The sequence below is a fragment of the Siphateles boraxobius genome, unplaced genomic scaffold (assembly GCF_051911475.1).
Source record: "Siphateles boraxobius isolate OS27281-9 unplaced genomic scaffold, OSU_SipBor_1 8, whole genome shotgun sequence".
Taxonomy (NCBI): Eukaryota; Metazoa; Chordata; class Actinopteri; order Cypriniformes; family Leuciscidae; genus Siphateles; species Siphateles boraxobius.
The window spans coordinates 11454021-11481829 of NW_027509208.1; the positions used below are offsets into that span (position 1 = coordinate 11454021).

The following is a 27809-nucleotide window of genomic DNA, read 5'->3' on the forward strand; positions in this document are numbered from 1 at the left end:
GAACGATTGATAGAAAGAAAAAATGAAAGATAATGATATAAAGAACGAATGATATAAAGAACGATAAAAAGAACGATAGATAAAACGATAGGAAAAAAGATTGATAGAAAGAGCATTAAACAATGATCAAAAGAACAAACGATAGATAGAATGACTGATTGAAAGAAGGATAGATAGAATAATAGAAAGAACGATTGATAGAAAGAACAATTGATAGAAATAAGGATAAATGGAATGATAGAAAGAATGTTAGAATGAAGGATAGATAGGAGCAATAGAAAAAATGAACGATAGACAGAACGATAGAAAGAACGAACAATTTCTATAGAGCGATAGAACAATTTTATTATTACAATTAAAAATTGTCTAAATGTAATAAAACACTGCTAATTACTTTTATTTTATATTCATAATGTAATTGATATCAGGAGATTTGCTAAAGATTACATGTATTTATATATATATATATATAAACGCAATGTAATGGATTGTGTCTATAATGATAGCAACTTTCAGCTCAAAAACTGTGCTCACGTACTCAAGTTACAGCATATTTTCCAACAATCGCAATACTGCAACATGCCAGCTTGTTTCTTTCAGAACCCCACAGGTACGGAAACATTCGTGAAACTTCAAAACCACACCGACACACACACACACACACACACACAGACACACACACACACTTGAAACGACACGGTAAAGATGGAGGACCACAAGCCAGTCTGACCGCTGTGGCAAAAGCATCTATTACATGCGCTGATGGCGACTCTCTCAGGGTGTGTCCACCAGCCTAATAGGCACTTTGAATTTCACTTTAGAACATCAAATCATTGTAACACACACAAAAAAACAGAGCTCTCAAGGTTGGAAAAGTTGAACTTGCAGTCATGTTTCAAAAGAGGCATTGCACGCAGTCTTTCAAGAAACCTCCATGTAACCCTGAATACACAACATTATGTAGGCGGCAAGCAAAAATGACTAAGAAACTAAAGCCTGGAGACTGAATTGGTTTGAAGTGCGGGCCGGCGAGTGTACAGAGTTCATTCCTGCAGTCACAAATCAGGCTGAATCAGGTTTACAGGCTCTCATATGGGCCACAGATTCAGATGGCTTCCATCAGCTGTCACCAAACCGAGAGAGAGAGAGAGAGAGCATGAAAAAGGGAGAACGTCTGAGGAAAAAGTAAATCAAAGATTTCAATCTGTTACTTTCAAAGTGGATTCCACCATAAAAAGAAGAGCAGTGTGCTAGTATGTGTGTGTGTGTGTGTGTGTGTGTGTGTGTGTGTTGACGGATGGAATGTGAGGGTTGTGAGTGAGTATTCCTGGGGACAAAAGACAGAAAACAGAGGTGTTTCTTTACATTCATCTTAACTTGCTCACTTTTACCATGTCCATCCATTTTGTATCCTCTTGACTCCTCAGTGACCCAGCTCTCTCTTGATCCTTTCCTTTAAGTAATACATCTTGTAACATACAGAACAGTAATTGAGGGACAATCCTGTTGGAGCAACCTGAGATACCGTATATAGTGCGTTTTAAAACCTAGTAAGGGAGCAAAAAAAATGCGAAAGAAAAGAAAAATACAAACTCTGTTCTTTCTATGGTAAGGATGGCTTAGAAGTCTATATATACAATATAGACAATAAAGCCCCTGGTATACTTTGTTCAGTTTAGGCAGCTTACTAGGATTTAGAACACAGCTTATGGGCCAGATTTACCAAACAGGGCAAATTAGTGTGAGAACACAATCCCATAAAAGCGCTGATGGGAGTAGAAAGTTCTGCGGGCGATTTACTGGCAATGTGCACATTAAAGAACACAGACATAGCCGGATCATTTACATAATTACCATTTCTCTTGCTCTTTGATGAGATAGTAAAATAATAAGACGTGTCGGTAATTTTTTTATTTTTTTTTTAAGATTAAGCTTTTTTTAAGTTTATAAATAATAATAATAATTATGAAATAATAATAGTACTAAAAACACGGTAGTGTAATATGGGTAGTTGACACAACATGTTCTGGACTAAAAAAAAATTACCAAGTCAATTTTTCCAACAATTAACACATTTTTTAAATGAATTTTTAATGGTCTTGAGGTGTGGCAAAAATTTTTTTCTAAAACAAATATTTAGGGATGCACTGCTATTAAAATGTAGATTGAAACTGATAAATTATGGCTGAAATAAATAAATAAATAAAATAAATAATCTTAAATGCTATTTTTGCTATAAATGCTATTTAGGGATCACAACACTAATGGATATTCTCTTTGAGATTTGCAAAGGATTGCATTAACAGTTATTAGTGTTTTTAAAAATGAACATGTGAGCATTAGATGATGGCAAATGTAAACTAAAAATATGAGCTTATAGAAGCTACATGTATAAAACAGCATACATGCATAAGCAGCATTGTTGTTTAAATGTTCCAGCACAAATCACAAGTGTGTAACACAGAGATTAAGGCATGACATCTTCATGAAGTCACTCAATGATGTGGAAACTAAGTGACAATAATGTGACACTATATGAATGAATGAGGGATTTATACAGCGCATTTCATATGTACAACTGTACACCCAAAGCGCTCATTACTAACTAACTGACTTCTAGTTGTGTCTGCACATTATTGCTTTAGTATAATGGTACTGGGATCATGTTGAACTAGTATTCCACCACTGACCTGTGATCTCCTGCAGCAGAGGGCTTAATGTGGTCTGCCGGGTGAGTCGGAGTGTCAATGCACCAATCAATTCCTTCTCCACCTTCTCCACATGCTTTCCCTCCTCGGCACCAGCCGGACATGCTTCTTGGGCCATAGAGTACACATAAACCAGCAGCACCAGAAGATCATCCATGCTCAGCTCACCAGAGTCAGAACCTGTTCCAGACTCACTGGACTTTATGAGGGGAAGAAGTTGTTTCAGAACCTCTGCCAGGTCAGAGTCCCCCAAGGCCTGAAGAACAGAGACAAGACATTCATCAGCAATATTAAGACTATTACAAATGTAGAATCGCATCTATCAAACTACAGCTGTGACATTTATCCAGCAGGAATTACAAAGTTCTGCTTTAGTTATTTCCATGACACGATCAATCATTATGTCAGAGATCTCCACCGCACTCTTTTCCACTTTTACGTATGCTAAATTCTTTAGCAAATCAGTACTGAAGGGAGCAATTATTTGTTCTGACCCTAAACTAATAGCCTACCTAATTCTGTTACAGAGCATATTTATGGATGGGATCTGCTAAAATATCTTTTAAAGGTGAAGTGGGGTTAAACTATTTTCTCGTACCCCAGCTTCTTATGCAGAGACAACAATAAGTTCATGTTTTTGAAAAAAGTATTTTATGCTTACAAAGCATGCTTTTATTTGATCTAAAATACAGTAAAACATTAGACTGGGTAAACCCAGCCTGATCTGCCGGCGATTTGATTTCGCCCTGCAGCTCAGGCTGGAAACCTGTACATTCTTTTATCCTGCTTCTGTTACAATTTTGCAGCGACCAATCAAAAACTGGCTTATCCACCTGCTGCGCTATTGGCGGGTTTAATCCAATCCAATTCCTTTTAACCTCTCGACGATGCTCAATGTCTTCTTTTTGATTCAGCAAACACATCACTCAGGTGGGTGTAAATACCACTCACTTTCATGTTGTTGTTTTTTTGTGCATTGCTGCTTCTGCAAACCGCTGATCAATGCTACAAACCAACACGTTTGTTGACACGTTTCCTGCCTGGAGTTTTCGTTGCAAAGTACGTCACCTGGATCGTTGGTCTGATTGGTTGAAGGACTATCCAATTGCGTACAGAGTAATTTGAACTATGCCTGTTGATCACGCCTATTGTGCAGTAGAAAATACAGAGCAGACTCCCCAGACTAATGTTCAATCTTTAAAGATTGAGCTTGGTCTGGTGATAGCCAGACTAGTAAAACATATAAATAATGTGAAATATTACAATTTAAAATACCTGCTCAAATTTCTGCTCAAAAAACATTTAATATTATCAATATTAAAAACAGAAGCTTAATATTTTTGTAGAAACAACATTTTATCAGCATTCTTTGATGATTGATTGATTGATAGATATCTTTATTTTGAACATATATACAGTATATATATATATATATATACACACAGGTCCTTCTCAAAAAATTTGCATATTGTGATAAAGTTCATTATTTTCCATAATGTAATGATAAAAATTAAACTTTCATATATTTTAGATTCATTGCACACCAACTGAAATATTTCAGGTCTTTTATTGTTTTAATACTGATGATTTTGGCATACAGCTCATGAAAACCCCAAATTCCTATCTCAAAAAAATAGCATATTTCATCCGACCAATAAAATAAGTGTTTTTAATACAAAAAAAGTCAACCTTCAAATAATTATGTTCAGTTATGCACTCAATACTTGGTCGGGAATCCTTTTGCAGAAATGACTGCTTCAATGCGGCGTGGCATGGAGGCAATCAGCCTGTGGCACTGCTGAGGTGTTATGGAGGCCCAGGATGCTTCGATAGCGGCCTTAAGCTCATCCAGAGTGTTGGGTCTTGCGTCTCTCAACTTTCTCTTCACAATATCCCACAGATTCTCTATGGGGTTCAGGTCAGGAGAGTTGGCAGGCCAATTGAGCACAGTAATACCATGGTCAGTAAACCATTTACCAGTGGTTTTGGCACTGTGAGCAGGTGCCAGGTCGTGCTGAAAAATGAAATCTTCATCTCCATAAAGCTTTTCAGCAGATGGAAGCATGAATATCTCCAAAATCTCCTGATAGCTAGCTGCATTGACCCTGCCCTTGATGAAACACAGTGGACCAACACCAGCAGCTGACATGGCACCCGAGACCATCACTGACTGTGGGTACTTGACACTGGACTTCAGGCATTTTGGCATTTCCTTCTCCCTAGTCTCCCTCCAGACTCTGGCACCTTGATTTCTGAATGACATGCAAAATTTGCTTTCATCCGAAAAAAGTACTTTGGACCACTGAGCAACACTCCAGTGCTGCTTCTCTGTAGCCCAGGTCAGGCGCTTCTGCCGCTGTTTCTGGTTCAAAAGTGGCTTGACCTGGGGAATGCGGCACCTGTAGCCCATTTCCTGTACACGCCTGTGCACGGTGGCTCTGGATGTTTCTACTCCAGACTCAGTCCACTGCTTCCGCATGTCCCCCAAGGTCTGGAATCGGTCCTTCTCCACAATCTTCCTCAGGGTCCGGTCACCTCTTCTCGTTGTGCAGCGTTTTTTGCCACACTTTTTCCTTCCCACAGACTTCCCACTGAGGTGCCTTGATACAGCACTCTGGGAACAGCCTATTTGTTCAGAAATTTCTTTCTGTGTCTTACCCTCTTGCTTGAGGGTGTCAATGATGGCCTTCTGGACAGCAGTCAGGTCGGCAGTCTTACCCATGATTGCGGTTTTGAGTAATGAAACAGGCGGGGAGTTTATAAAAGTCTCAGGAATCTTTTGCAGGTGTTTAGAGTTAATTAGTTGATTCAGATGATTAGGTTAATAGCTCGTTTAGAGACCCTTTTCATGATATGCTAATTTTTTGAGATAGGAATTTGGGGTTTTCATGAGCTGTATGCCAAAATCATCAGTATTAAAACAATAAAAGACCTGAAATATTTCAGTTGGTGTGCAATGAATCTAAAATATATGAAAGTTTAATTTTTATCATTACATTCTAGAAAATAATGAACTTTATCACAATATGCTAGTTTTTTGAGAAGGACCTGTATCACAAATATTTTATTATATATTATTAAAATGAATATAAAATGACATTACACTGAGAATAACACAAAGATTTACTGTATATAATATTTAACTATATGATGTCTTTAACCCACAATCTGCATATTTGCTGTCCATTTAAAAAAAACTAAATTTGTCAAGAGGCTGCCCCAGAGTTCAAGATTTTTTTCCCAACCAACGTAAAGTGCAGATGACCCTGAAAAGTTTCCACAAATCTTTTTTGTGACATCTGTCTACAGGTAACAATATCAGAGCAAATTTAACTCTGCTCACAGGAAAAACTGCTCAGTTTCCACGAGTACAGATTGTTGAGATCTGAGTCTGAGAATGATTGCGTGCTTGTGTTAGAGCGTGTGAGTATTTGAAACCTACAAAATCTAATAACCTTGAGGATGGATTTTATATGCAATGAAAAACGTCCCTATTGAGCTCAGCAGAGCTGTTCTGCCCAACACAAACACGTTTTCTCTCTCTAGAGAGAGCTAAACTGGCCTTGCTTCAGAATCTCATATCTGAAAACTACAAAATCCTCCCTCTGAGCCTGGGAGTACAATGACAACCAAACAATACATTCCAAAGCACTGAAACATGGAGTCTCAGCACACAAGGCCCCCGCGTGTCATCCTTCCTTCCGAACATGACCGGCCCCCCTTGAATCATCTTATGAGGTAACCATTATCAGTCAGAAGAGAAATAAATGGAGTGTGTTGTAGGTTATTCTTTTAGACAAAATTAAATTCCACACCATTAAGTTGGGCGCACACGCCATTTTTTTTTTCACTCGGGAGTGGGAGATCGTTGATGCTCGTGTGGTCGTGGCTCACATTGTGTGAGAGGAATTACTAAATGAGCCGAGTACATTACGAGCATGTTTAAAAAATTCGGGGAGTCAGCCTGATTTTGACCAGCGTATAGTCTGTCCCATATTGCCAAATCATGCACAACCACTCACATAGGCTAGATCTATGAATAAGCTATAGCTCAGCGGCTGTAACCATTCAGCATGCACTGACACACACACACACACACACACACACACACACACACACACACACACACACACACACACACACACACACACACACACACACACACACACACACACACACACACACACACACTATACAATACACTCTAGTTGTTTCTGTTGAAAGGAATTGCTGTGCTACTCTCTGCTCTTCAAGGATTTTTTTTTAGCAGCAAGATTGAAAGCTTCAGTCTCCGTGTTTAGCCCAAAAGCTTGTGCAATTGCCACCGGCTCACTGTGCAGGACAGTCGTGCCGTGTACCAGCTGCTTTGACACGATCATCAGGTTAAATGACTGGTAACGTGTGCAATATCTCACAACCCCCTGAGTGTCCGAACTCGTACAGTGTATGCCCGCCTTTACCCCGCTTTAGTCGATGAGATTCCCCATTTAGACTTCTAAGGTCTGACCCATGGTGTACAGAATCGGAATAGATTTTAGATGTTTCTGATTTATAGAATGTTCTTGCTTGGAGTGTGCTCTGGGGGTACTCAAAGAGTCAGAGGAAGTCGAGCCCCAGCTGGCTAATTCAGATCTTTGTGCCATATAACCTCCCAGGCAGAGCGCCTGGATATGAGGGACGCACTCTTTCTACATTGGATGGAATCATTCTAAATGCAGGCCTGGATATGTAAGAAGGAAGGACATCGACTTGGCGAATGACTGGGTATGATGGATCACGTTCACAACATCATGAACGAAATGATATATTTAAAAAGAAACAGCTCATTGAGAGGAACCACAGTGAATCTTGATCGATACTTTTCCTTTAACAAAATGGTTATCAATAACAAACAACTCAATTCTATCAGAAATGAATGCGGTTCTGGTAAGCCAACTGTCAAACTCTTCAGATGATGGTGTGGCTGCCACTTTTTATTGTGCAAGGTAAAAGATTTCAGGATTGCTTTTGGAGACCTGTGCAAAGTTGATGGTAAAGGCGACTACCTTGCGACATAAACAAGATCAACAAGATGAGCATCCAAGGCAACACTAAACATATAAGGTGTCATTTTACTGAATTTCTGAGTAAATGAATAATTAAATATTCAAACAATTTATTCCCTTAACCACCATTAACTATGGCATCAGGTTTGCAGTATTAGTTTGAGCCCTTGTCCAATAATGACAGTGAAAAAGAACAAGCTGATCGACCCAAACAACCTTTGCAAGCCCAACATATGCGGGACACTGTACAGTGGCAATTCTTTATTTTATACCTCTCTTATGTTTCAGATATGATGTTATCTACAGTTAACACACATCCACGTGAGCGCCACATTCAATCTTGTTCTGTGAAATTCTGAATCAAAGCCCAGATTTGTATTTTACAATGAATAACATTCGAGGGAAACAAGAACAAACTCCCTCAAAAGGCACGTGACTCACACTAGCCTCTACAAAACACAAAACACATTTTTATCCTTTGACATTGTGAAATAGAAGCCTTGCAGAACCCTTAGCCCAAATATTTGTGAAACAGAGCAGGCGTTTTCATTTCTACTTCATTTACAGGCCAAATAAAGATTTTTTTATGATGCAGTCTTTACATCATGATGGTAAGAGATATTCTGCAACATCTTTGACTGCAAATGTACCATAGCAACATCTGACCTAAAAAATTCCACAAATGCATTCGCCCCACTATGTGTCTTTGCTAGAAAGGAAAAACAGTGCCAGGGCTGTCATGCACCAATTTTTAAGGCAGTCCTGCCTCACTTAGTAGTCAAGGCAAGATAGGACACGATCAGAGGAGGAAAAAGAAAACAAAAACAAAAAACACATAAAAAAACACACTTGGGGGTTAAAATCCAGTAAGGATTTTTGTCCAGCTTCAGAAGTTCAGAATTCTACTTGCCCTGCCAAAAGTTTCACTGGACCCAACACACAATACAAATGACAAATTCAAAATATAAATTAATCAAATTATATAATATATCTGTAATAATATCTGAATAATTATAAGGTTATTATTAGGGGTGTGCATTGGCACTGCCCTCACAATTCGATTCGATTACGATTCGCCAGGACGCAATACAAGCAGTCAGATATTGAACAACAGATTTTATTGGCTGCTATGTGTGTATTATAACTCTCCTGTATCTTTGACATAAATGTCATTAAATAAAATAAAATTGAATGTTACAGGGTGTTGGATATGGCATTTTCAAACCTGAAAAAGAAAACATAAATCACTGCTTTCAATGCTTGACGAATGTTTCTCTTCTCTCTGCTTTAGAACTATTTGAAATTAAATAGAGCACTAACAGACAACTTTTCCCAGTAGTGACCATAAGTTAGTTGTATTGCCAACGTGCTTGATTTTAATGTGGCAGGTTTTACACACCGCGTAAGTCTTATCTAGTTTCCCATTAACTTCGTTAGGGCTGCAACTAACGATTATTTTGATAATCGATTAATCGGACGATTATTTTTTCGATTAATCGATTAATCGGATAGAAATTAAATTAGATTTTATTTTTTATTATAACTAAATAAAACCGTAAATCAGGGTATTTATTTGTAAAAGTGTACTTTAAAAAGTGCAAAAGCCACACATTGAGTTTTACTAATATCAATATTTGCATTGTTTTTAATGATAATTGCTGATGGCAAGTTGACAAACATGATTATTGTTAAAAAAATGATATCCAACATATTATGTTTTAACACAATTTTTGTTAAAACAAATTTACACAGACATGTTGTTCAGATGTGAATATCTGAACTAAAAACAAACTAAAAACATCTAAAATATATAATTCATTTAATTTTTATTTAAAATTAATTATATATAAGGAATATAAGGATAAAGAATATAATATATATTATGTATATAATATATAAAAGAATATAATATAAGGATAAATTGATTAAATAAATATAGAAAGACTGAAAACAATTGTGTGAATGTAGAGCCGCAGTAGATCGCGTTTGAAAAACAATTAAAACTTAGTAGACAAATGCTATAAAAAGCGGAATGGAGGTAACGTTACCCAGCAAGCTAACAGGCTTGAGTAAAGGACAGGAGAAATTATGCATTAGTGCACAAGCATTCGCTGAAAACCACTGAGTACAGTGACTAAAAAACAATATTTTACTGCTGCTGTTATTAACTGCCTTTGTATTTAATGCTTCACTTTGTAAACACCGTTTTAATTTAACCTATTTCTGCGTTAGCGCTATTTTAATCCATCACTTACGTTGCGAGCGAAATGATTGCACAACTTGATGCTCGAGACAAAATACAGACATCCCGGAAGTCCTGGGAGTCTCCCGCATATTGATTGCGGCTCCCTGATGCCCGAAATCTAGAGCGCGCAAGCAAGAGCGCGCATGCGAGACAGAAGAGACTGCTCCAAACAGTGTTGCGCGCGCGCTCGGCAGAGCGCCTGAGGGAGAGAGACCTTGCGTGTGTGTGCGTACCAGTAAACGCTCCCCGTGACGTAAGCAGACCAACAAATCGATAATGACATTCGTTGACAACGATTTTCATAATCGATTATAATCGATTTTATCGATTAGTTGTTGCAGCCCTAAACTTCGTAGAATCCGAAATGTGCCCAGATGTCCGCTTTCCAAGCTTTGGGTGCGTTTTTGATTACCCGTCTATCGCGGTCATCTCCCTCTGCCTCAGCCATCTTTATTGTTGTTACTATGCCCCCGGAAGTAATTGAAACTTCAAAACTTTATTGTCCAAGGCCAGAAAATAAACAGTGACATAATCGATTATGGCACTTTGCCGCATCGATGCTGAATCGTGCATTTCCCGCATTGCGATGCATCGCCGAATTGATTATTGTTGACACCTCAAGTTATTATAATTATACATTATTATGAAATTAACAAGCAAAAGTCACAGAAAACCAAGGGCCCTATTTTAACTATCTAAGCACATGGTCTAGGGCTGTAACGATACGCGATATAAAATCGAAATCGCGATACTCAGGTCCACGATCCTGTATCGCGATGTGAGAAGGCAGAATCGCGATCACACCCCTTCCAACTCCCAGAGTTATCCTTCCTGTCCAGAACCAGGGCTCGAATTTCGGCGCGGGTATTGCGCATAATTCTAATCATTCCCGCAGGTCTCCCATTTATAATGTGGGAAATTCCCGCAATCGTAATCCACACAGATAATAAAATAAAATCATTCTTTTAACAACTATCTTCCAGACGCAATTTCACAAACAGCGTGAGTGTTCAGCGGTGCCGCGCGTCTTCTATCTCTTCTCATAATGTTTTGTGCAAGGCAGGCATCAAGCGCTGCGGCGATAATACACACTCGCGTTTTGGAGTCGGGACCATAGACTGTAAGGTCGGGACATGACGGAATATTCACTTGCACAATTCGGGCCAGCAGTGCATCGTGACTGAAGTCTTTTTAAGTCTTACCAGTTTAAACATTCAAGCGATTTTAAACTAATCCGTGCTCGCGCGCTCTCTGAGATTATTTTCTATGCGCACATTCATAGAAAATCCGCCTCAAAAACAGCTGGCTAGTAACTATTTTTCGCGGATTATATTGCTTTAACACGCAAAATTGTCAATTTCGGTCTTTGTGAGTAGGCTATACTCTAAATAGGCTATAGTCGGTTTTGTCTTTAATAAACATAAAACGCATGCCAGTATAATGAACACAGGATCCGTGCACTAGCTCTTAAAGTGACGGCAGCCATATGTGTCTGTCATTAATTTTGTTGTCAAAACAACAAAAGATGGCTTTAAGTTAAAGGAATCAGGATTAATAGCCTATGTATTTAATTTATTCAGGACTAAAATACTACCCAGTGTTATTTTCCATTTGATTACTTTATTCAGTATTTGTATATAAATACTAGTGTTAGACCTATTCAAAAACTTTTCTCTTTAATTGTCTTTATTTGTATCTTTATTCTATTGTATTTATTTGTGCTACTTTTTTCAATTTAATTAAACAATTTAAATCAAGCTTCCTTGTGATGTGTAAATTCTTAACAACAATAGGCTATTACCCCATTGTAAAAATGCAATGAGCGCAAACATTTAGGCAAGATAAATGTAATAATTTTGTTTGGAAAAAATGCCCCCCCTTTCTCCCCTCAAACAAAAAAAATCCCCCCCATGAGAATCATCTAAAGGGGGGATCCTGGACGTGAAATTTGCAGCCAAAACTTGAAATATAAATTCTCAGAAAGTGCATTAAATTAATCCTCAATTGACCGGCAACACGTCCAACATGCAGATGCATATTACGGCACCATCCCGAAATCAATTTAGTTGGAGTACAGAACACAGCCCAAAAGCAGCAGCCTACACTGCCGTATAGTATAATAATTTGCATAGTTATTATTGTTCTTTGGTGTTTAGATTATACAGGTTTTTCCTAATGTTATTTAATAAAAATACCGGTATTTTTTTTCTTCTCTCAAAATCTCTTTTTTTCACCACAAGCCCCGCCCCCTCAAGCCCCGCCCCCGTGATAGAATCGCGATACGAATCGAATCGTGGGTCAAAAATCGTGATACGAATCGAATCGTGGGTTTGGTGTATCGTTACAGCCCTAACATGGTCTAAAGCGCAGGGCGCAAGTGCAGTTAAGGTATGTCTGAAATCCACTTTTGCTAGTTTAACAACGGTAGAAATGGTTGGCGCGCCCAGCGCATGGTCTAAAAGGGTTGTCCCTATTGTATTAAAGAGTAATGGGTGTGTTTTGGGCTTTACATGCAATAAACCAGAGTCTCATCTCCCATTCCCTTTAAATGCCAGTTGTGCTCATGCCAGGGCGTTTCAGGTTTCAGTTGGTCAATGGCGCAGTCTATTTCAGTTGCCTCAAAATAGCAACGCACCATCAATGCGCCTGAACACACCTTGTTTTCAGACCAGCACGCTCATGGGCGCACAGATGGGCGCAAATGCATTTGCTATTTAAACAACGTGGCGCAGGACGTGAAAATGATAACTGCACGGACTGAAACTATAGCAAAAAACACTTTCCTGACGCTGCGCCGGGTGTATGATAGGGCCCCAAATGTTTAAGGTCTTAATGATCAAGCGAGTGGAACAAAAATTAATTGAATTGAAATGAATGCTGCACAAAACTCACTCACAGTGAACTCGGGCCAACAGTATCCTTATTGCTGAGCCCTTAACTGCATTGTAATTTCCCCACAAGTATTAGATGAGATAGTACAGAATACATAATTTTTGTTTAGTGTGTTTAAAAGATGATTAGGAGGTCAGCAGACTATTTTTATGTGAAAACTTGCCAATATATGTGTCAGAGTGAAAGTGCGTGTTTTTAAAAGCTCTTTCTTTGTATCCAGGGCCCTAATGGTCTGTGTTTGTGTTCTTTAGAGCACCTGACATCTGTGTGAGGGTCATGTTCACCTAATTGGGCTGTTCAGTAAAGTGACCTGCGGAGACACACACAAGCACTCGGACACACAGGAGAAAAATGCACAGATTTCAAATTTACAGCTGTTGACGTAGTGATCTGAGCCATTATTTCCCCCAATAGCATCCAGGGGGTTTCCTTCACAAAGTAAAATAAGGAATGGAGGAAAGTTGAAAAACTAAACTCTCAGTCCACAGAGAGTCACTTTCTCTCTCCACCCATTCCTAACATTAGAAGTCTTCAGATTAATCAATTCATGAAGTATGCAGAAAAATCTGAAAACCAAATGAGATCATGGCTGAAAAAAGCACTTGGCGAAAGAAAGAAAGAAAGAAAGAAAGAAAGAAAGAAAGAAAGAAAGAAAGAAAGAAAGAAAGAAAGAAAGAAAGAAAGAAAGAAAGAAAGAAAGAAAGAAAGAAAGAAAGAAAGAAAGAAAGAAAGAAAGAAAGAAAGAAAGAAAGAAAGAAAGAAAGAAAGAAAGAAAGAAAGAAAGAAAGAAAGAAAGAAAGAAAGGAAGGAAGGAAGGAAGGAAGGAAGGAAGGAAGGAAGGAAGGAAGGAAGGAAGGAAGGAAGGAAGGAAGGAAGGAAGGAAGGAAGGAAGGAAGGAAAGAAAGAAAGAAAGAAAGAAAGAAAGAAAGAAAGAAAGAAAGAAAGAAAGAAAGAAAGAAAGAAAGAAAGAAAGAAAGAAAGAAAGAAAGAAAGAAAGAAAGAAAGAAAGAAAGAAAGAAAGAAAGAAAGAAAGAAAGAAAGAAAGAAAGAAAGAAAGTCAGGGGTTTGGTAACAATTGGCTTACAAAAAACCTGGATACTCCTACTGCATTGCAGTTATGCATTAAAATCAAGATGCCAAGAACTGTCAACACCACAAAAGAGTTAAAAGATCACTGTAGAATTGGTGTCAGTCGTGCCAGCAGAGGAAATGGAGTGGCTGGATGGGGCTGGTGAAAACGTACATGAACAAAGTAACAGATTTGAATCAGATTAGCATGCACATAAGTTTGAAATCTAAGAAAGACACACAATTTCAAACAAAAAGCTTGTTTTATTTTAATATCAACTTACTTGGTATTGTAGTACCAGTACTTTTGACATCCCTAGTAGGACAGAAGCTCACACATTACTAGGCAAAGTCTACTTTATGGTAAAGACAGCATGCTGAGTGCTAAGCATATTGGCTAATCTTTGAAGCATTAAATAAAGTCATTAGCCTCAAAAAAACATATATAAAAATACACAGTCACTCCTTAACCAACTTTTCCTTTTTTAATAAACCCAAAACAAGTCGTTTAAGCAATAAAATGTGGTGTGGTATTTCTCTAAAACAGCAGCTAGCTTTGCTATAGTTAAGTAGGTCAAAACTGTCAGTGCCTTGTTTTCTTGAAAAGGCCTATGTGGTTGATAACTAAAGTCATAGGAAACAATTAAGAGAGCAGACGCCGCCACTACGCGTTACTGCTGCTATTAACTACAATTAGCTAATTGAGCCTTATTGTCGCTACATGCTACAACAACCATTAGCTGCAATTACTGATACACAGGGTTACAGTTAAGCTTATATGGAAATTGTATCACCAAACAGTCGCCATTAAGCATAATTCTGTTTCACTGAACTGTTAATGTCTTGGTAAATAATGTAAACAAGACTAAATGTACAATTTAAGTGATATCATTGGTCTGAGATGTAAATAGTTTAGCCCAAGAGATTCACAGATTTCTGAAGGCAAATTGACCATTTTAGAATAGAGTGCAACAGTGCCCGTCCACTCTTTCAGCAGCCTTGGTTCCGCAAGTATTTTTCCAATTCATTTCCCCCATAGGAATGTAAAAAAGTCTTTGTTTAAGAGTTATAAGACGTGAATCACAACATTCCAAACTTTGATTTGAAGCAAAAAAGTATTTGAATATCAGATAAAGGTACAGGACTGTTTACTTAACGGCATAATAAGGGAAATAACCAATGAATCTAACATTATTAGCACTGTCAAGCGATATTCTTTTAAAAATCGAATTAATGACATGATGTGCAGATTAATTAATCTAATTATTCGCAAATTAATCGCATGTCAAATTTGGCTGAGAAATTATCCTCAAAAGATAATTTAAAGTCATAATTGTGTTTAATGAGAAAAGCATTAAACAGGCATTACAAAAAGTATGTTTAGAAAGAAATATTTTATTTAATTCAACAGAATTTATTTCAAATAAACTTTTGGGCCACAATTGCCATGATTTTTTTTTTCAGAAGCTATACTTGAATTGGTATTTAGATATATACCGAGCAAAACAATTTGGTTATATGGAGAACATTTTTCGACAAAATTTTTCAACAAAAGAAATAATGTCATTTGGGTTTGAAGCACCATGAGGGTGAGTAAATGTAAATAAACAGAATTTAAATTTTTTGGGCAAACTATCCCCAGAATATGAAATAATATTTTAAATAAGAAAATAAAACTGCCAGAAGGTGGCGATAAATGTGTAAATGCGAAAGTAATTCGCTGTGTTCGAAATCGCCCACTATACCCTCATTCACTATTCCCTAAATTATTCCATAAATATAGTCCACTTGTAGTAGTGAATGAAAACGAGTGAGTAAATTCAGACACTGAGGGCGCTGGAAGGGCTACCGCTTTTGCATAGTTTGTGCTTGACATTTTACAATCATTTGAAACTTAGCAAACTGACAACTCCAGTAGGAATGTCATGAACACTAGCATGTACATAAATCTAAATTGAACAATTTAATAATATATTAAAAAGGAATTTATACCTGTATGATATTACGCTGTACCCACATTAGACCAGCGGTTTGGAAAATAGATGGATGGATGATTCAGCTGCAGGCGCCATCTTCTGGTGAGACGCAGGAATTCATTCGGCACGACCATCACAGTGCATTATGGGTATTCGTTGAGCGTACGTCGGTTGTACAATTCTTTGCGGTGCATTATGGGATTGAATGAGTGCACTTGACAACGTCCACTATGGTTTTGGACACCACTATAAATGGCTGTCCCCTCAAATAGTGCAATATTTAATGGTATGGGGGCGATTTCAGACACAGCCATTAGGTTATTCATTCGATTCGTTTAAACAGCTAATTCATTTAGGAATGAAGTAAATGCCTCTCTTATGGGCCATTGAATCATTGGTTCAATCGATTGATTCACTCAAAACACGGATTCATTTAGAAACATACACCGCAACAATTGTACTCTGGCTTTAAAAGGTAATATTTTCGTTGCCAAAATTGAGCAAAAAAAGGCAATATTTAGTCTAAAATAAAACACAATATTAACTTCAATTATTAACTTAACATTTGCACACATGCTATTTAAAACAAAAAACAGCCCTCGTGTGATATTGCACTTGTAACTCGTGTGTGATATTGCACGTGATATTGCTTAACTATATCATATGAAAATAATATGAAACAAAAACTCATAAAGGGACACTTTTGCCCTGATATCTTCAATGTTAGGGGCCTTCTTCTAACTGCATTCTATAGGCTACATCACGCAGTAAGTTGTTGCCCTGCATCATGTTCATCACCAATCAACTATGAAATGTAAGATGACCTATACGTAGGTCTACGTAAATCATTTTAATCACGTTATTTTTCCAAAATTATTTAATTAAATTAACATGTTAAATCGACAGCCCTGACACACACAGACATAGACAGACAGACAGATACACACACACTTCAAATGTTACTGACATATCCTGCAGGCAGATTGTGATTGGATGATACGAGTGATAGAATCCTCCAATCAGTAAGCTTGTCTGGATGTGCTTCCTGTCCTGGAACTTCACGGTCATTACAAAATATGCATATTATGTTTACAGAGAGCGTAGGGAAACTAACTCTACATCATTAATAGTGCTGCATGGGAGTGGAGATTGGTGGCGATTGGTGGAGATTTCTCTGCAGAATCATGGGTAATGTAGTTTTTCCAACAGGAATTCAACTGTCACATATGATTATTTGAAAAATAAGTTGTAATAATGCAGACTGATGATTTCAATAAAAGCATATCATTAATTAGCAACCTATTAGCTCACAGTAAGTTATCGTTCAGAAAAAATGAATGGGAGTTTTACTTCCAGAAACGAACTGTTGCCCTTTATAGAAATTATAAAATATGTGCAATGTAAACACTCGAAATTGCACAAAATTCCTAAAATGAAAGAAAAAAGGTCTCGTAAGCCAATAATTGAAATAACCGTGCAGTTTTGTTCCACCCTTTGTCCCTCATCCAATCACGAGGGTCTGCCAGACCACGCCTGTAATGGCTTGCTGTCTCCGACAGGAAATTAACTCCAGATGGGCCTCTAGAGGGAGCTGACCCTGCTGTGTGTTTTAGTATGAGTGTGTGAGAGAGTGTCTATCCAGTTTGGCACTAACCAAAACCAGGTGCCTTTCTCCACACAATGGAGCCCTTCTACAGCCCTCAGGGCAGCAGGGACTCTGGGGTAAGATAGTGGGAGACGGGGCCTTTTATGGGGAGGGGGTACTGTTGTTGTGGGCACACCGCTGAAGGAATGTTGTTGATGTGTGTATGTTTGATGCCTGAAGCCTTTTATAAGAAGGGCTGTAAAAACAAGCACCCTAAGAATACTCGTTGCTGTCAAGAGGTTACAACCCCAAAAATCAGCTCTGCATATGAAAGCATGATGTCAGTAAGTGAGGCAAGACTGGACGCTACTAAAAAAGGCTGGGGGCTAAGCTCATTCAAACTATTCATTAAATCATAATACAAGTTATAACTTCATTAGTCATTGGATTCTCACTCCCTTCTTAGAAGGACAGTTCACCCAAAAAAATTAAAATTCCGTCATTATTTGGGCCTACTCACTGTTATGTTATTTCTAACCTGTACAACTTTCTTTCTTCAACTAAAGACAAATGGAGAAATTTGAAGAATGTTATGGTCTTTTCCATGCAATTAATGAATGGATAAGGGATGGAAAAGTACCATAAAAGCATCACTGAAGTTGTCCATATGACCCCTAGACTATATTCCAAGTACATAGCTCTGCATAAAGAAGAGAATTACATTTAAGCCATCATTCACTTATAATAAGCTATGAACGCAGGAACCACCAGATCATTGAGTCAGTGAGTTTTGAAATTTGAAATCCAAACCAATCTGATTCGTAAATGAATCATTCATACCAGTTTAGGGAACTACATCTATTAATCATTGAAAAGATATTACTAAAAAAGAATGATTCATTCATGAAACACAACACTTACTCATGAAATATCAAAAAGATTTGGCAATTTAAAGATTCTAAATGAACAGGATTGTAGCCACAGCTGGGGGCAGATCCCAAATCTGATGTGGTTTATGACCACAGGACCTGGTCTTATTCTGTAGAGGCAGAGATGATTTGTGGTGAGTGAATATACAGCGGGGCTGAAGGAAATACATGATCATCAGAGTAACAAATGATTTGCTCTTATCATCCGATCGTGGATGTATCTCTATTAGTGTTACTCTATCTTAGTGCTGCATTTGCTACCATAGACCACAACATTCTTTTAAATAGACTTGAAAATAATGTTGGCATTAGTGGAATTGCATTAGCATGGTTTAAAATCATACTTATCAGACAGTTATCAGTTTGTAGCAGTAAATGAAGAGATGTCTTATCGATCAAAAGTTCAGTATGGCGTACCACAAGGCTCAGTACTAGGACCGTTGCTGTTCACTCTGTACATGCTACCCTTAGGAAGCATGGCATTAGTTTTCACTGTTATGCTGATGATACTCAGCTCTATATTTCTTCACGCCCTGACGAAACTTACCAATTCACCAAATTAACGGAATGCCACATTTTTCCATCTTAAAAATATATCTAAAGTATGTCATATGCTCTCAAAGACAAATGCAGAACAATTAGTTCATGCGTTCATGACATCAAGGCTAGATTATTGTAATGCTATTATGGGTGGTTGCCCTTCACTATTAATTAACAAATTACAGCTGGTCCAAAACGCAGCCACTAGAGTTCTTACCAGAACCAGGAAGTATGACCATATTAGCCCAGTTCTGTCAACACTGCACTGCACTGCTCCCTATTAAACATTGTATACATTTAAAAATATTGCTGATTACTTACAAAGCACTAAATGGTTTAGCTCCACAGTACTTGAGCGAGCTCTTAACGCATTATAGTCCTTCATGTCTATTGCGATCTCAAAATTCCGGCCAGTTGATAAAACATATGTAACACAATATCAAAATCGACTGCTGGCGGTAGATCCTTTTCCTATTTATCACCTCAACTTTGGAACAGTCTTCCTAACATTGTCCGGGAAGCAGACACACTCTGTCAGTTTAAATTTAGAATAAAAACACATCTCTTCAACCTGGCATACACATAGATCACTATACATTGCTATTATTCAAATCAGTTAAATGATTATTAGGCTGCATAAATTATGTCAGCCGGAACCGGGAACACTTCCTGTAACACCTGATGTACTCGCTACATTATAAAAAGAATGGGATCTACGCTAATTTTAGACTTTCTGTTTATTCCGAGGTTTATTGTAATCAGCTGGATCCGGGCCGTATCCAGATAAGATGGTGGACCAAGACACGACCACAACACATCCCTGAAGTGTCAGCAGAGCTTGTGTCAAATAGACTCTCTCCTGTGAAGGCCTCATCGACACGAAAGCCATCGGCACTGATCCTCAACAAACTCATCCCCATACGCGCATGATGACTCCGATCTTCAACCAGATGAACTGCATAATATAATGTTCCGATCCAATCTGACTTCTGACCTGTAATGCTGCCTGAATCATAATCATACACTGTTCGTTCGTTGGCCAGAGGAGAACTGGCCCCCCGACTGAGCCTAGTTTCTCCCAAGGTTTTTTCCTCCATTCTGTCACCTGATGAAGTTTTGGTTCCTTGCCACTGTCGCCTATCTTCGCCTTTGTCACCATTGGCTTTTGGCTTGCTTAGTTGGGGACAATTAATTTTATATTTAACAATATTATTACAACATTATTTTCCTCTTATCTCTGTAAAGCTGCTTTGAAACAATCTGCATTGTAAAAAGCGCTACATACAGTAAATAAAGGTGACTTGACTTGGCCAGTGCAGTGGCTATAGTGGAACACAGACAGCCTGGGAGTCCAGCACTCATTTCATCAATCAGGCTGTAAATGGCCTCCTTATACCTGATCATAGCCATTTCATTCAGCTCATTGAGGTCAACACTCTGGAGTTTATGGAGATGAAACCCAGTCCGCACGTGCCAGACCAGCAGCACATCAGTGTGTGAGTGTAAGTGTGTGCAAAAATGACCCTGCCGTATAATGCTTTAAATGCTGTGTATCATTTATTGTGTTATGCTTTATAGAGAAAGATATTGAAATGTATGCAAAAGATATCTAAAGAAATGTAAGGAGATGAATGGAGTGAGGCGTAGGCGGTTTACACAGAATGAGAGATAACTGCACAGTTAATGAGAGCTCTTAAAGGTAATGCTAGATATAGCTGATGGATGTTCTCTTAAAGGTAAAGGCAGAAGGTCTGGCCTGTATCAGGGAAGTTTATGTAAGAACATCCTCATGAATCTTGTCTTTTAAACATGAGCCACCCTCCGCTCTCTCAAGTGTGTGTGTGTGTGTGTGTGTGTGTGTGCGCACTGTAAGTGCAGCATAGACTAGGTCACCTTGATATACTAAAACTCTTTTACCATATAGCAATGACAAATAAAGGTACAAATATAGTTTGTGTTTCAAAGCCTATAGTGAGCCATTAAATCATGCTGATGATGCCTAAAAATGCTGTTTGTAAGGCAAATAGCAAGCTGTTTTTAGGTTTCACTCTTGTCAGTCAGCAGCAAAATATGCTGTCTTGTAAGATTTTGACCACAATCTACACCATCACATATTGTAAGACACTCCTACAATTATGACAGTCAATTCCTTTAAGTCTGATACAGTGTTATTTTAGTATTTATATACGTGTGTATATATATACGTTTGTATATATATATATATATATATATATATATATATATATACATACATACACACACAGAACAAAATTATAAACGCAACACTTTTGTTTTTGCCCCCATTTTTCATGAGCTGAACTCAAAGGTCTAAGACTTTTTCTATGTACACAAAAATCAAATTTCTCTCAAATATTGTCCACAAATCTGTCTAAATCGTGTTAGTGAGCACTTCTCCTTTGCCAAGATAATCCATCCACCTCACAGGTGTGGCATATCAAGATGCTGATTAGACATGATTATTGCACAGGTGTGCCTTAGGCTGGCCACAGTAAAACGCCACTCTAAAATGTACAGTTTAATCACACAGCACAATGCCACAGATGTCACAGGAGCCTGCAATTGGCATGTTGACTGCAGGAATGTCCACCAGAGCTGTTGCCCGTGAATTGAATGTTCATTTCTCTACCATAAGCCGTCTCCAAAGGCATTTCAGTGAATTTGGCAGTACATCCAACCAGCCTCACAACCGCAGACTACGTGTAACTCAGGGATTAAAGTAAAAAAAAATATTTTGACTGAAAATTTTTCCTCGGCCAAAAAACATTCCAAAGCCTGTCACACCCAGAGTAAAGTTTTTTTCTTCTCGTAATTAGGAGTATAGTGAGTACATGCATTACCTTCACAATTCGCTGGAATTCACGCTCGGCTCGCAGCTTCTGTGAACATAGAGCCCTACAGCCTGGTTTGATTTTTTTTTTTCATCTCGCCTGGGAAAACAAGCAAGAGTTGCGATGGGTCGTTCTTTATTTTGGCGCACTTTTCGCGCATCTACATTTAAAGTGCCCCTATTATGTCATTTTAAAGTTTCCAAATGTTGTTTTGGAGTCTTTTACAACAGGTTTACATGCATCAAAGTTCAAAAAACTGTTTAATTTCCTAATAATATACATTTGCACATCAGCACATTTTCAATGATTCTCAAACGACTCGTCAGATGAATCAATCTCTTTAAATCTCTCCTTTCCGTGAGCTACTCTGCTCTGATTGGCCAGACAGCTCAGTCTGTTGTGATTGGTTTACTGCGTACAGTGCACATGTCGAAAACAAAAACGCCCATTGCCATGTCAGCTCTGCGTGTCCTGAGGTTTCCTAAACTGTAAACTAAACACAGTAGCGAACAATGATGTTGATTTTATTTCACGTTTATTGTCATTGTCGTCCAGAGAACAACAACGACCATATCAATCCTAGCGCGAGTCCGTTGATGAAACACTGGAAGAACTAGTTATTCAAACCAAACCTCTATCGCAAAGACGACTCGAGCAGGACGTTTCTCAGTCATACACTACTCAGTTTGAGGTACATTATGAGATGTTACAACAGTAATTCCTCACCATCAGCATTAACAAGTGCAAGTCCATCAACAAACCGATTATTTTACTTGTACTAATTTATTTACAGAGTACATTTCTAATATACTGCGGTGAACACCTAGAAACTCTATCAATAACAATGCATGTATGCAATATATACATTAGCTGAGATCCAGCATGAATGACTGATGTAACTAACGTTGCACTATCGTAATGTAAACAAATCTTGCTCCATGCTTAATCTTTCCTCAAAGTAGTGAGAACAACAGACAATCTGAATTAATAGACAGAGTTTTAGGTAATGGTGGCCCACAACTGATTAGCAGAAGTATTTTAGTATGACAGTAATAATCTGAGTTAACCAGTTAGCAGTAGACCAACACAATATAAAACTCAAAACTAAGTATTTTGAACACCATCTTTCAAGAGCAAGCGGTTTGCAAATCCTGCATTGAACTCTGAGATTTGAGAAAAAGTCATAAGTAAAATAAAGGGAACACAGCAAAAGTTAAGATTATACTGCTGTGGAATCATGGTAAAAATGAATTTTAACCACCGATTCTTCACATGCTTGACCTTGGGCAGTGTAAAAAAAATGGCTTTACCGTCACATTGTAGAGCACAGCATCTTCTTGACATGATGATATCCAGCATCCACAGGAATCAGCTGCAGTGTTTGAGAGTCAAGTTTTCCCTCGTGTCTGCATGAGCAATATGCTAATGTTTCGTCTTGACGTCATAATGAAACGGCTTATGACTCGTTTGAAAAACGATTCATTTCATTGACTCAGAGCTGACTCTTACTTTTGAAAGATACTTTATATATGGTGCACTTTCAGATTTAACACTTTGCAGGATGTTTTCATTCACTTAGAGCTATGTTACACACTACATGAAAGGTCATTTTCAAAAATTCATAATAGGGGCCCTTTAAAATAACGAATGTGAGCGCAAACATGTGAACGGCCCCTAAAGCAGCTCAGATGAAGTCGGTTATCGTGGCGATATGCAATATCATTGCAGCACCAAAGTAGAGTTAACATTAGGCAATAATATCACAACCTTCATTATATGGACTAATCGTGACCTCGGGGACCTCAATGGTGGGTGGAACCCTGGGCATGAGTAAGATAGGATCATATATCGGGAGACATATGTTTTTAGCATTTTTAGTTTTAGCTAACCATCTGATATTAATGTTGCTACGCTAATGATTACAAAAAAGTTGAATCCAAGGTTGTATTCAGGGAAATGTTTACATAATATAATGATTACAAAACTATTAAGGTATTAACATGTATTTATTTAGTACTAATGGTTTTTATAAATAATATTTTTGTTCCTAGTGTATCAAGTAATTAGCTTAGCAACATGCTAACATCAGGCTTACTGGAATTGACTGTCAGTATTAGTTGAGTACAATAAAACAAAGTTTTTCAGAAGGAGCACAGCTTGTGAGGCATACTAGACCGAACATTCAATTATGAAGTTACCTTTTACTTGGCATCCTGATCCTGCCTCAAAAGATATCTACCTATGCAGACAGCAGACAATGTGGCAGCTTGCTAGGGTTTGGATCAGAGCCATTGTCCTTTACCTCAAAAACAAACAATGTGCCAAGTCTTGTCTGTTTGACAGCTCCAGCGGTTTCGAACAAGGCCAGACCATCTGATAAAGGCAGACCAGAACAGCTGTGGTTTTGATGTGATTTGTGCCGTTGGATGAGAACAATGCAGTATGTAAAATAATCAATGCAGCGTAATGTTGTTTTTGCTACAGTATGCAAACACACACTTGTGCTTTCCATCTCTCTCTTACACAGCGAACAAATAAATAGAGTAAGAAGATCCCAGTAAATTCCCCCATTCTCTTCTCTGTAATTGTATGGTTATGCTAACGGTATCATTTAGTTTAGACAGTGTTTACAGACATGCACACAATCGAGTAGAGTTGACATGCCACACTCCCCGCAGTGTCACCGCTGACCATATGATGGCCACTGTGACATGACTCTGAAACCACATCCAAACACACATGCGAAAACACGTACACGTCTGTTATGTGAGGGGCTAAACTTCACCATCTAAAAGCTGGTGAATACAGCTAAATATTTTGTTAATTCAGCCAATAAAATGCTAAAATATAAAAAATAATTTCTGCAATCCATTCTTCTTAGCATAAAACAAATTATGGAAATATTGTTTCCCAATGCCAGTGTAAAAATCAATTCTTAGCATAAAACACAAATTATGGAAATATTGTTTCCCATATTGTTTACTTTCTTGTAATTGTAACTTTATTTCTCACAATTGCAAGTTTATTCCCTGTAACCGCAACATTGTGTCAAAATTGCAAACTCATTTCTCAGAAATGCAAGTTTATTCTTCATAATTGCTACTATATCTCACAATGATTTTATTACCTGTAGAGGTGTAATCAGTCTTATATAGCAAAATCCAAACCATTTGTAATTTTTAACTAATCTTTAAAACAGACAATTACTGTGCTCCAAATGTTTTTCACTTAAAGTTTTGCATATATAATTAGAGTCATTAGAGTGTGTTGCATTTGCATGAATGTATAAGGTAGTTTGTGATTCATTTTGGCTTTATTTGCTATACAAGAATATAAGAAAAATGCAGATATACACAAAACACTATAGCTGCTACTCAACTAAAGTTCTCTTTCACTCCCAGTTACAAACACAACACACACACACACGCACACAAACACACACACACGAACAATAATAGACTTTGACCTAATAATTAATGACAGACTAAAACACCTAAACACACCTAACAAAACATTACTCTTGAAAACACACACACACACACACACACACACACACACACACACACACACACACACACACACACACACACACACACACACACACACACACACACACAGCAATGTGAGGGGTTAAACTTCACCATCTGATTCCAGTTTGTGTGTCAACACACCGTCAGAGGTTTGAGTTCAGATAGATAGAGAGACAGAGAGAGAGAGAAAGAGAGAGAGAGAGAGAGAGAGAGAGAGAGAGAGAGAGAGAGTGTGTGTGTGTGTGTGTGTGTGAGCGAGAGCATGTGTGTGTGTGTGTGTGTGTGTGTGTGTGTGTGTGTGTGTGAGCAAACCAGGTTTCAAAATAAGAGTTTTGTACTATTGAGTTTGCCAACACATACATCTCCTCCAGCCATATAGATGTATGTATGCATGTATGTATGTATGTACGTATGTATGTATGTATGTACATATATATGTATACATACATATATATGCAAAATTGTGCAAAACTGTTTCAACATGTTATAAATTACATGTTATATTAAAAACATTTTTGCACAAGTACATGAACTGAATGAACTGGCTTTGGAAGTGTAAATACTTGCAGTCTATAGGTGGCAGCGACAGACCATGTAGTTAGATTTCATTCAGAGGTGTGTGAGTGTGTTTATAAGCATGTACACTATATGTTGGATATTTTTTTGGGTAATAAAAACAGTCATTGCGGGGGATTAAACTTTGAAATATGTGTCTGTTTTTCAGCATCTGTTTACTGCGTCCTGGCACACCTAAACTGTCTAAACATTTACAATCATTCGATTCAGGTATAAACAGGAAATTACTCCGTAAACTCACACATAGTAAGTGTACACATACACATCAGTGTACTTTCATGGAGGGAATCTCTTATAGATATGAGTCAAACACAGTTTATGCTTTTAAACATAATTCTGACTTTCAGCTAATTTGTCTTCAGGGCAAGAATGCAAACAAGCACCTTTATGATTAAGACATTACTCAGAGGAGCACACGGCGATCAGAGAGATGTCTTGGGGGGGGGGTTACTGTACATCCTGCTGGGTTGTAGGGAAATTTGGTCATTTGTTCCCGGCAACCACAGCTGGATGATGAGTCAATGCAGAATTGGGCTTTTTATGATCACTTCATATTTAACGCTGTTATCATAACACTGTACAGTTTTAGGGAGGAACAAGAGTCTAAAAGGAGGACAAACTGAGGAATGCACACCCTCTCTGTCACAAGCACGCATAAACAAAACAACAAACTGCTGAAATGCTGTATATCATATGGCTCAGTTTGCTAAACAAGTGCAGGCAACTTCTGCTATCATTTAGAAGGAGAGAAAGAAAGCAGCTGAAAACAGAAGCCAAAATCAGCATGTCGTGGTTAATCAGTCTGTCTGTTTTCATTCTCTCTGCTTTCTCTTCATCTCCCACACATTCACAGAAAGAGATTCGGCATCTGAACAATCTGAACTCTCAAAGCGACAGGACGAGACCAAATTTGGTTAGAGAGGAGATCAATACACTATACGCAACTGTACGCAGTTCTCTGCAAAAATTAGCCAATAAGATTCAAGCTTTTGGTCACTGCTGTTACATAAAACTATGACTTGGTGGTAAAGCCACTTGGAGGCAAGCCTGCAACTGCAGCTGAAAAAAGTGTATTGCCTGCTCATGTTCCAGTACGCAGGGAAGGAGACAATATGCCGTTTTTTAAAAAAATATGTCAATGAAGGATAGGCTTCACTCCGCTGAATAAGCCGCTTTTGTGAGGAAATAGCTTATCATTTAATGAATCGACAGACCATCAGATAATCTTCAACATACTTGCTCTTAAACATTTGTTTTGGTTTGATCTACTTTTAGAGTTTACACTGAAAAAAATGCTTTTTTATAAGAGAAGTCACGGACAATTGTGCGACAGATGTGTCAGTTTACGGCACTTCTCATTCATGTTTATAGTATCCGCAAACAGTGACTCTGCACGAAATTCAATGACGTCAAGGCTGTATGTGATTGGTCATCAAGACACACGTGATTCCAGTTAGCTATTACACTATTTCCAATGGTATAGCCATGGACCCTCATATCTCCCAATAATAGATTATAAATGGTGGTGCTCACGGACAGAGGGTTTTGCTAAGAAAGGGTGGATAGCAAAGAAAGAATTCGGAAATGGCTCTAGTCTCTTTACTCTTATATTTGGTATATGAACGGCTGTTTAAGTGTCATTGAATTTTCAAAAACAAAACATATGACTTAAGGTAAATAAAGACAATCATTCAAAATCACAAGAATCTCAAGAATCTTCCTCAAAATACTTTCATTACACGTTTTTAAAACCCAGACATTTCGTTCTTCATCAAAAACATGCCTTCACACAAGCGAGTATCGGAAACGAAAGTTATGCTTTGTGTATAGGGGTAACTGGGGCATTTCTGCTTTACCATAAGCGCC

At 38.0% G+C, this 27809-nt stretch overlaps 1 protein-coding gene across 1 annotated transcript in view; it reads right to left on the reverse strand.

The window, feature by feature from the left end:
• Positions 1–27809, reverse strand: part of scfd2 (sec1 family domain containing 2) — a 144410-nt gene that overhangs the window by 69532 nt on the left and 47069 nt on the right. Inside the window, exon 5 of the mRNA XM_077220571.1 lies at positions 2691–2964. Coding sequence (XP_077076686.1) covers positions 2691–2964 — 274 coding nt within the window. The remainder of the gene's footprint in view (positions 1–2690; positions 2965–27809) is intronic.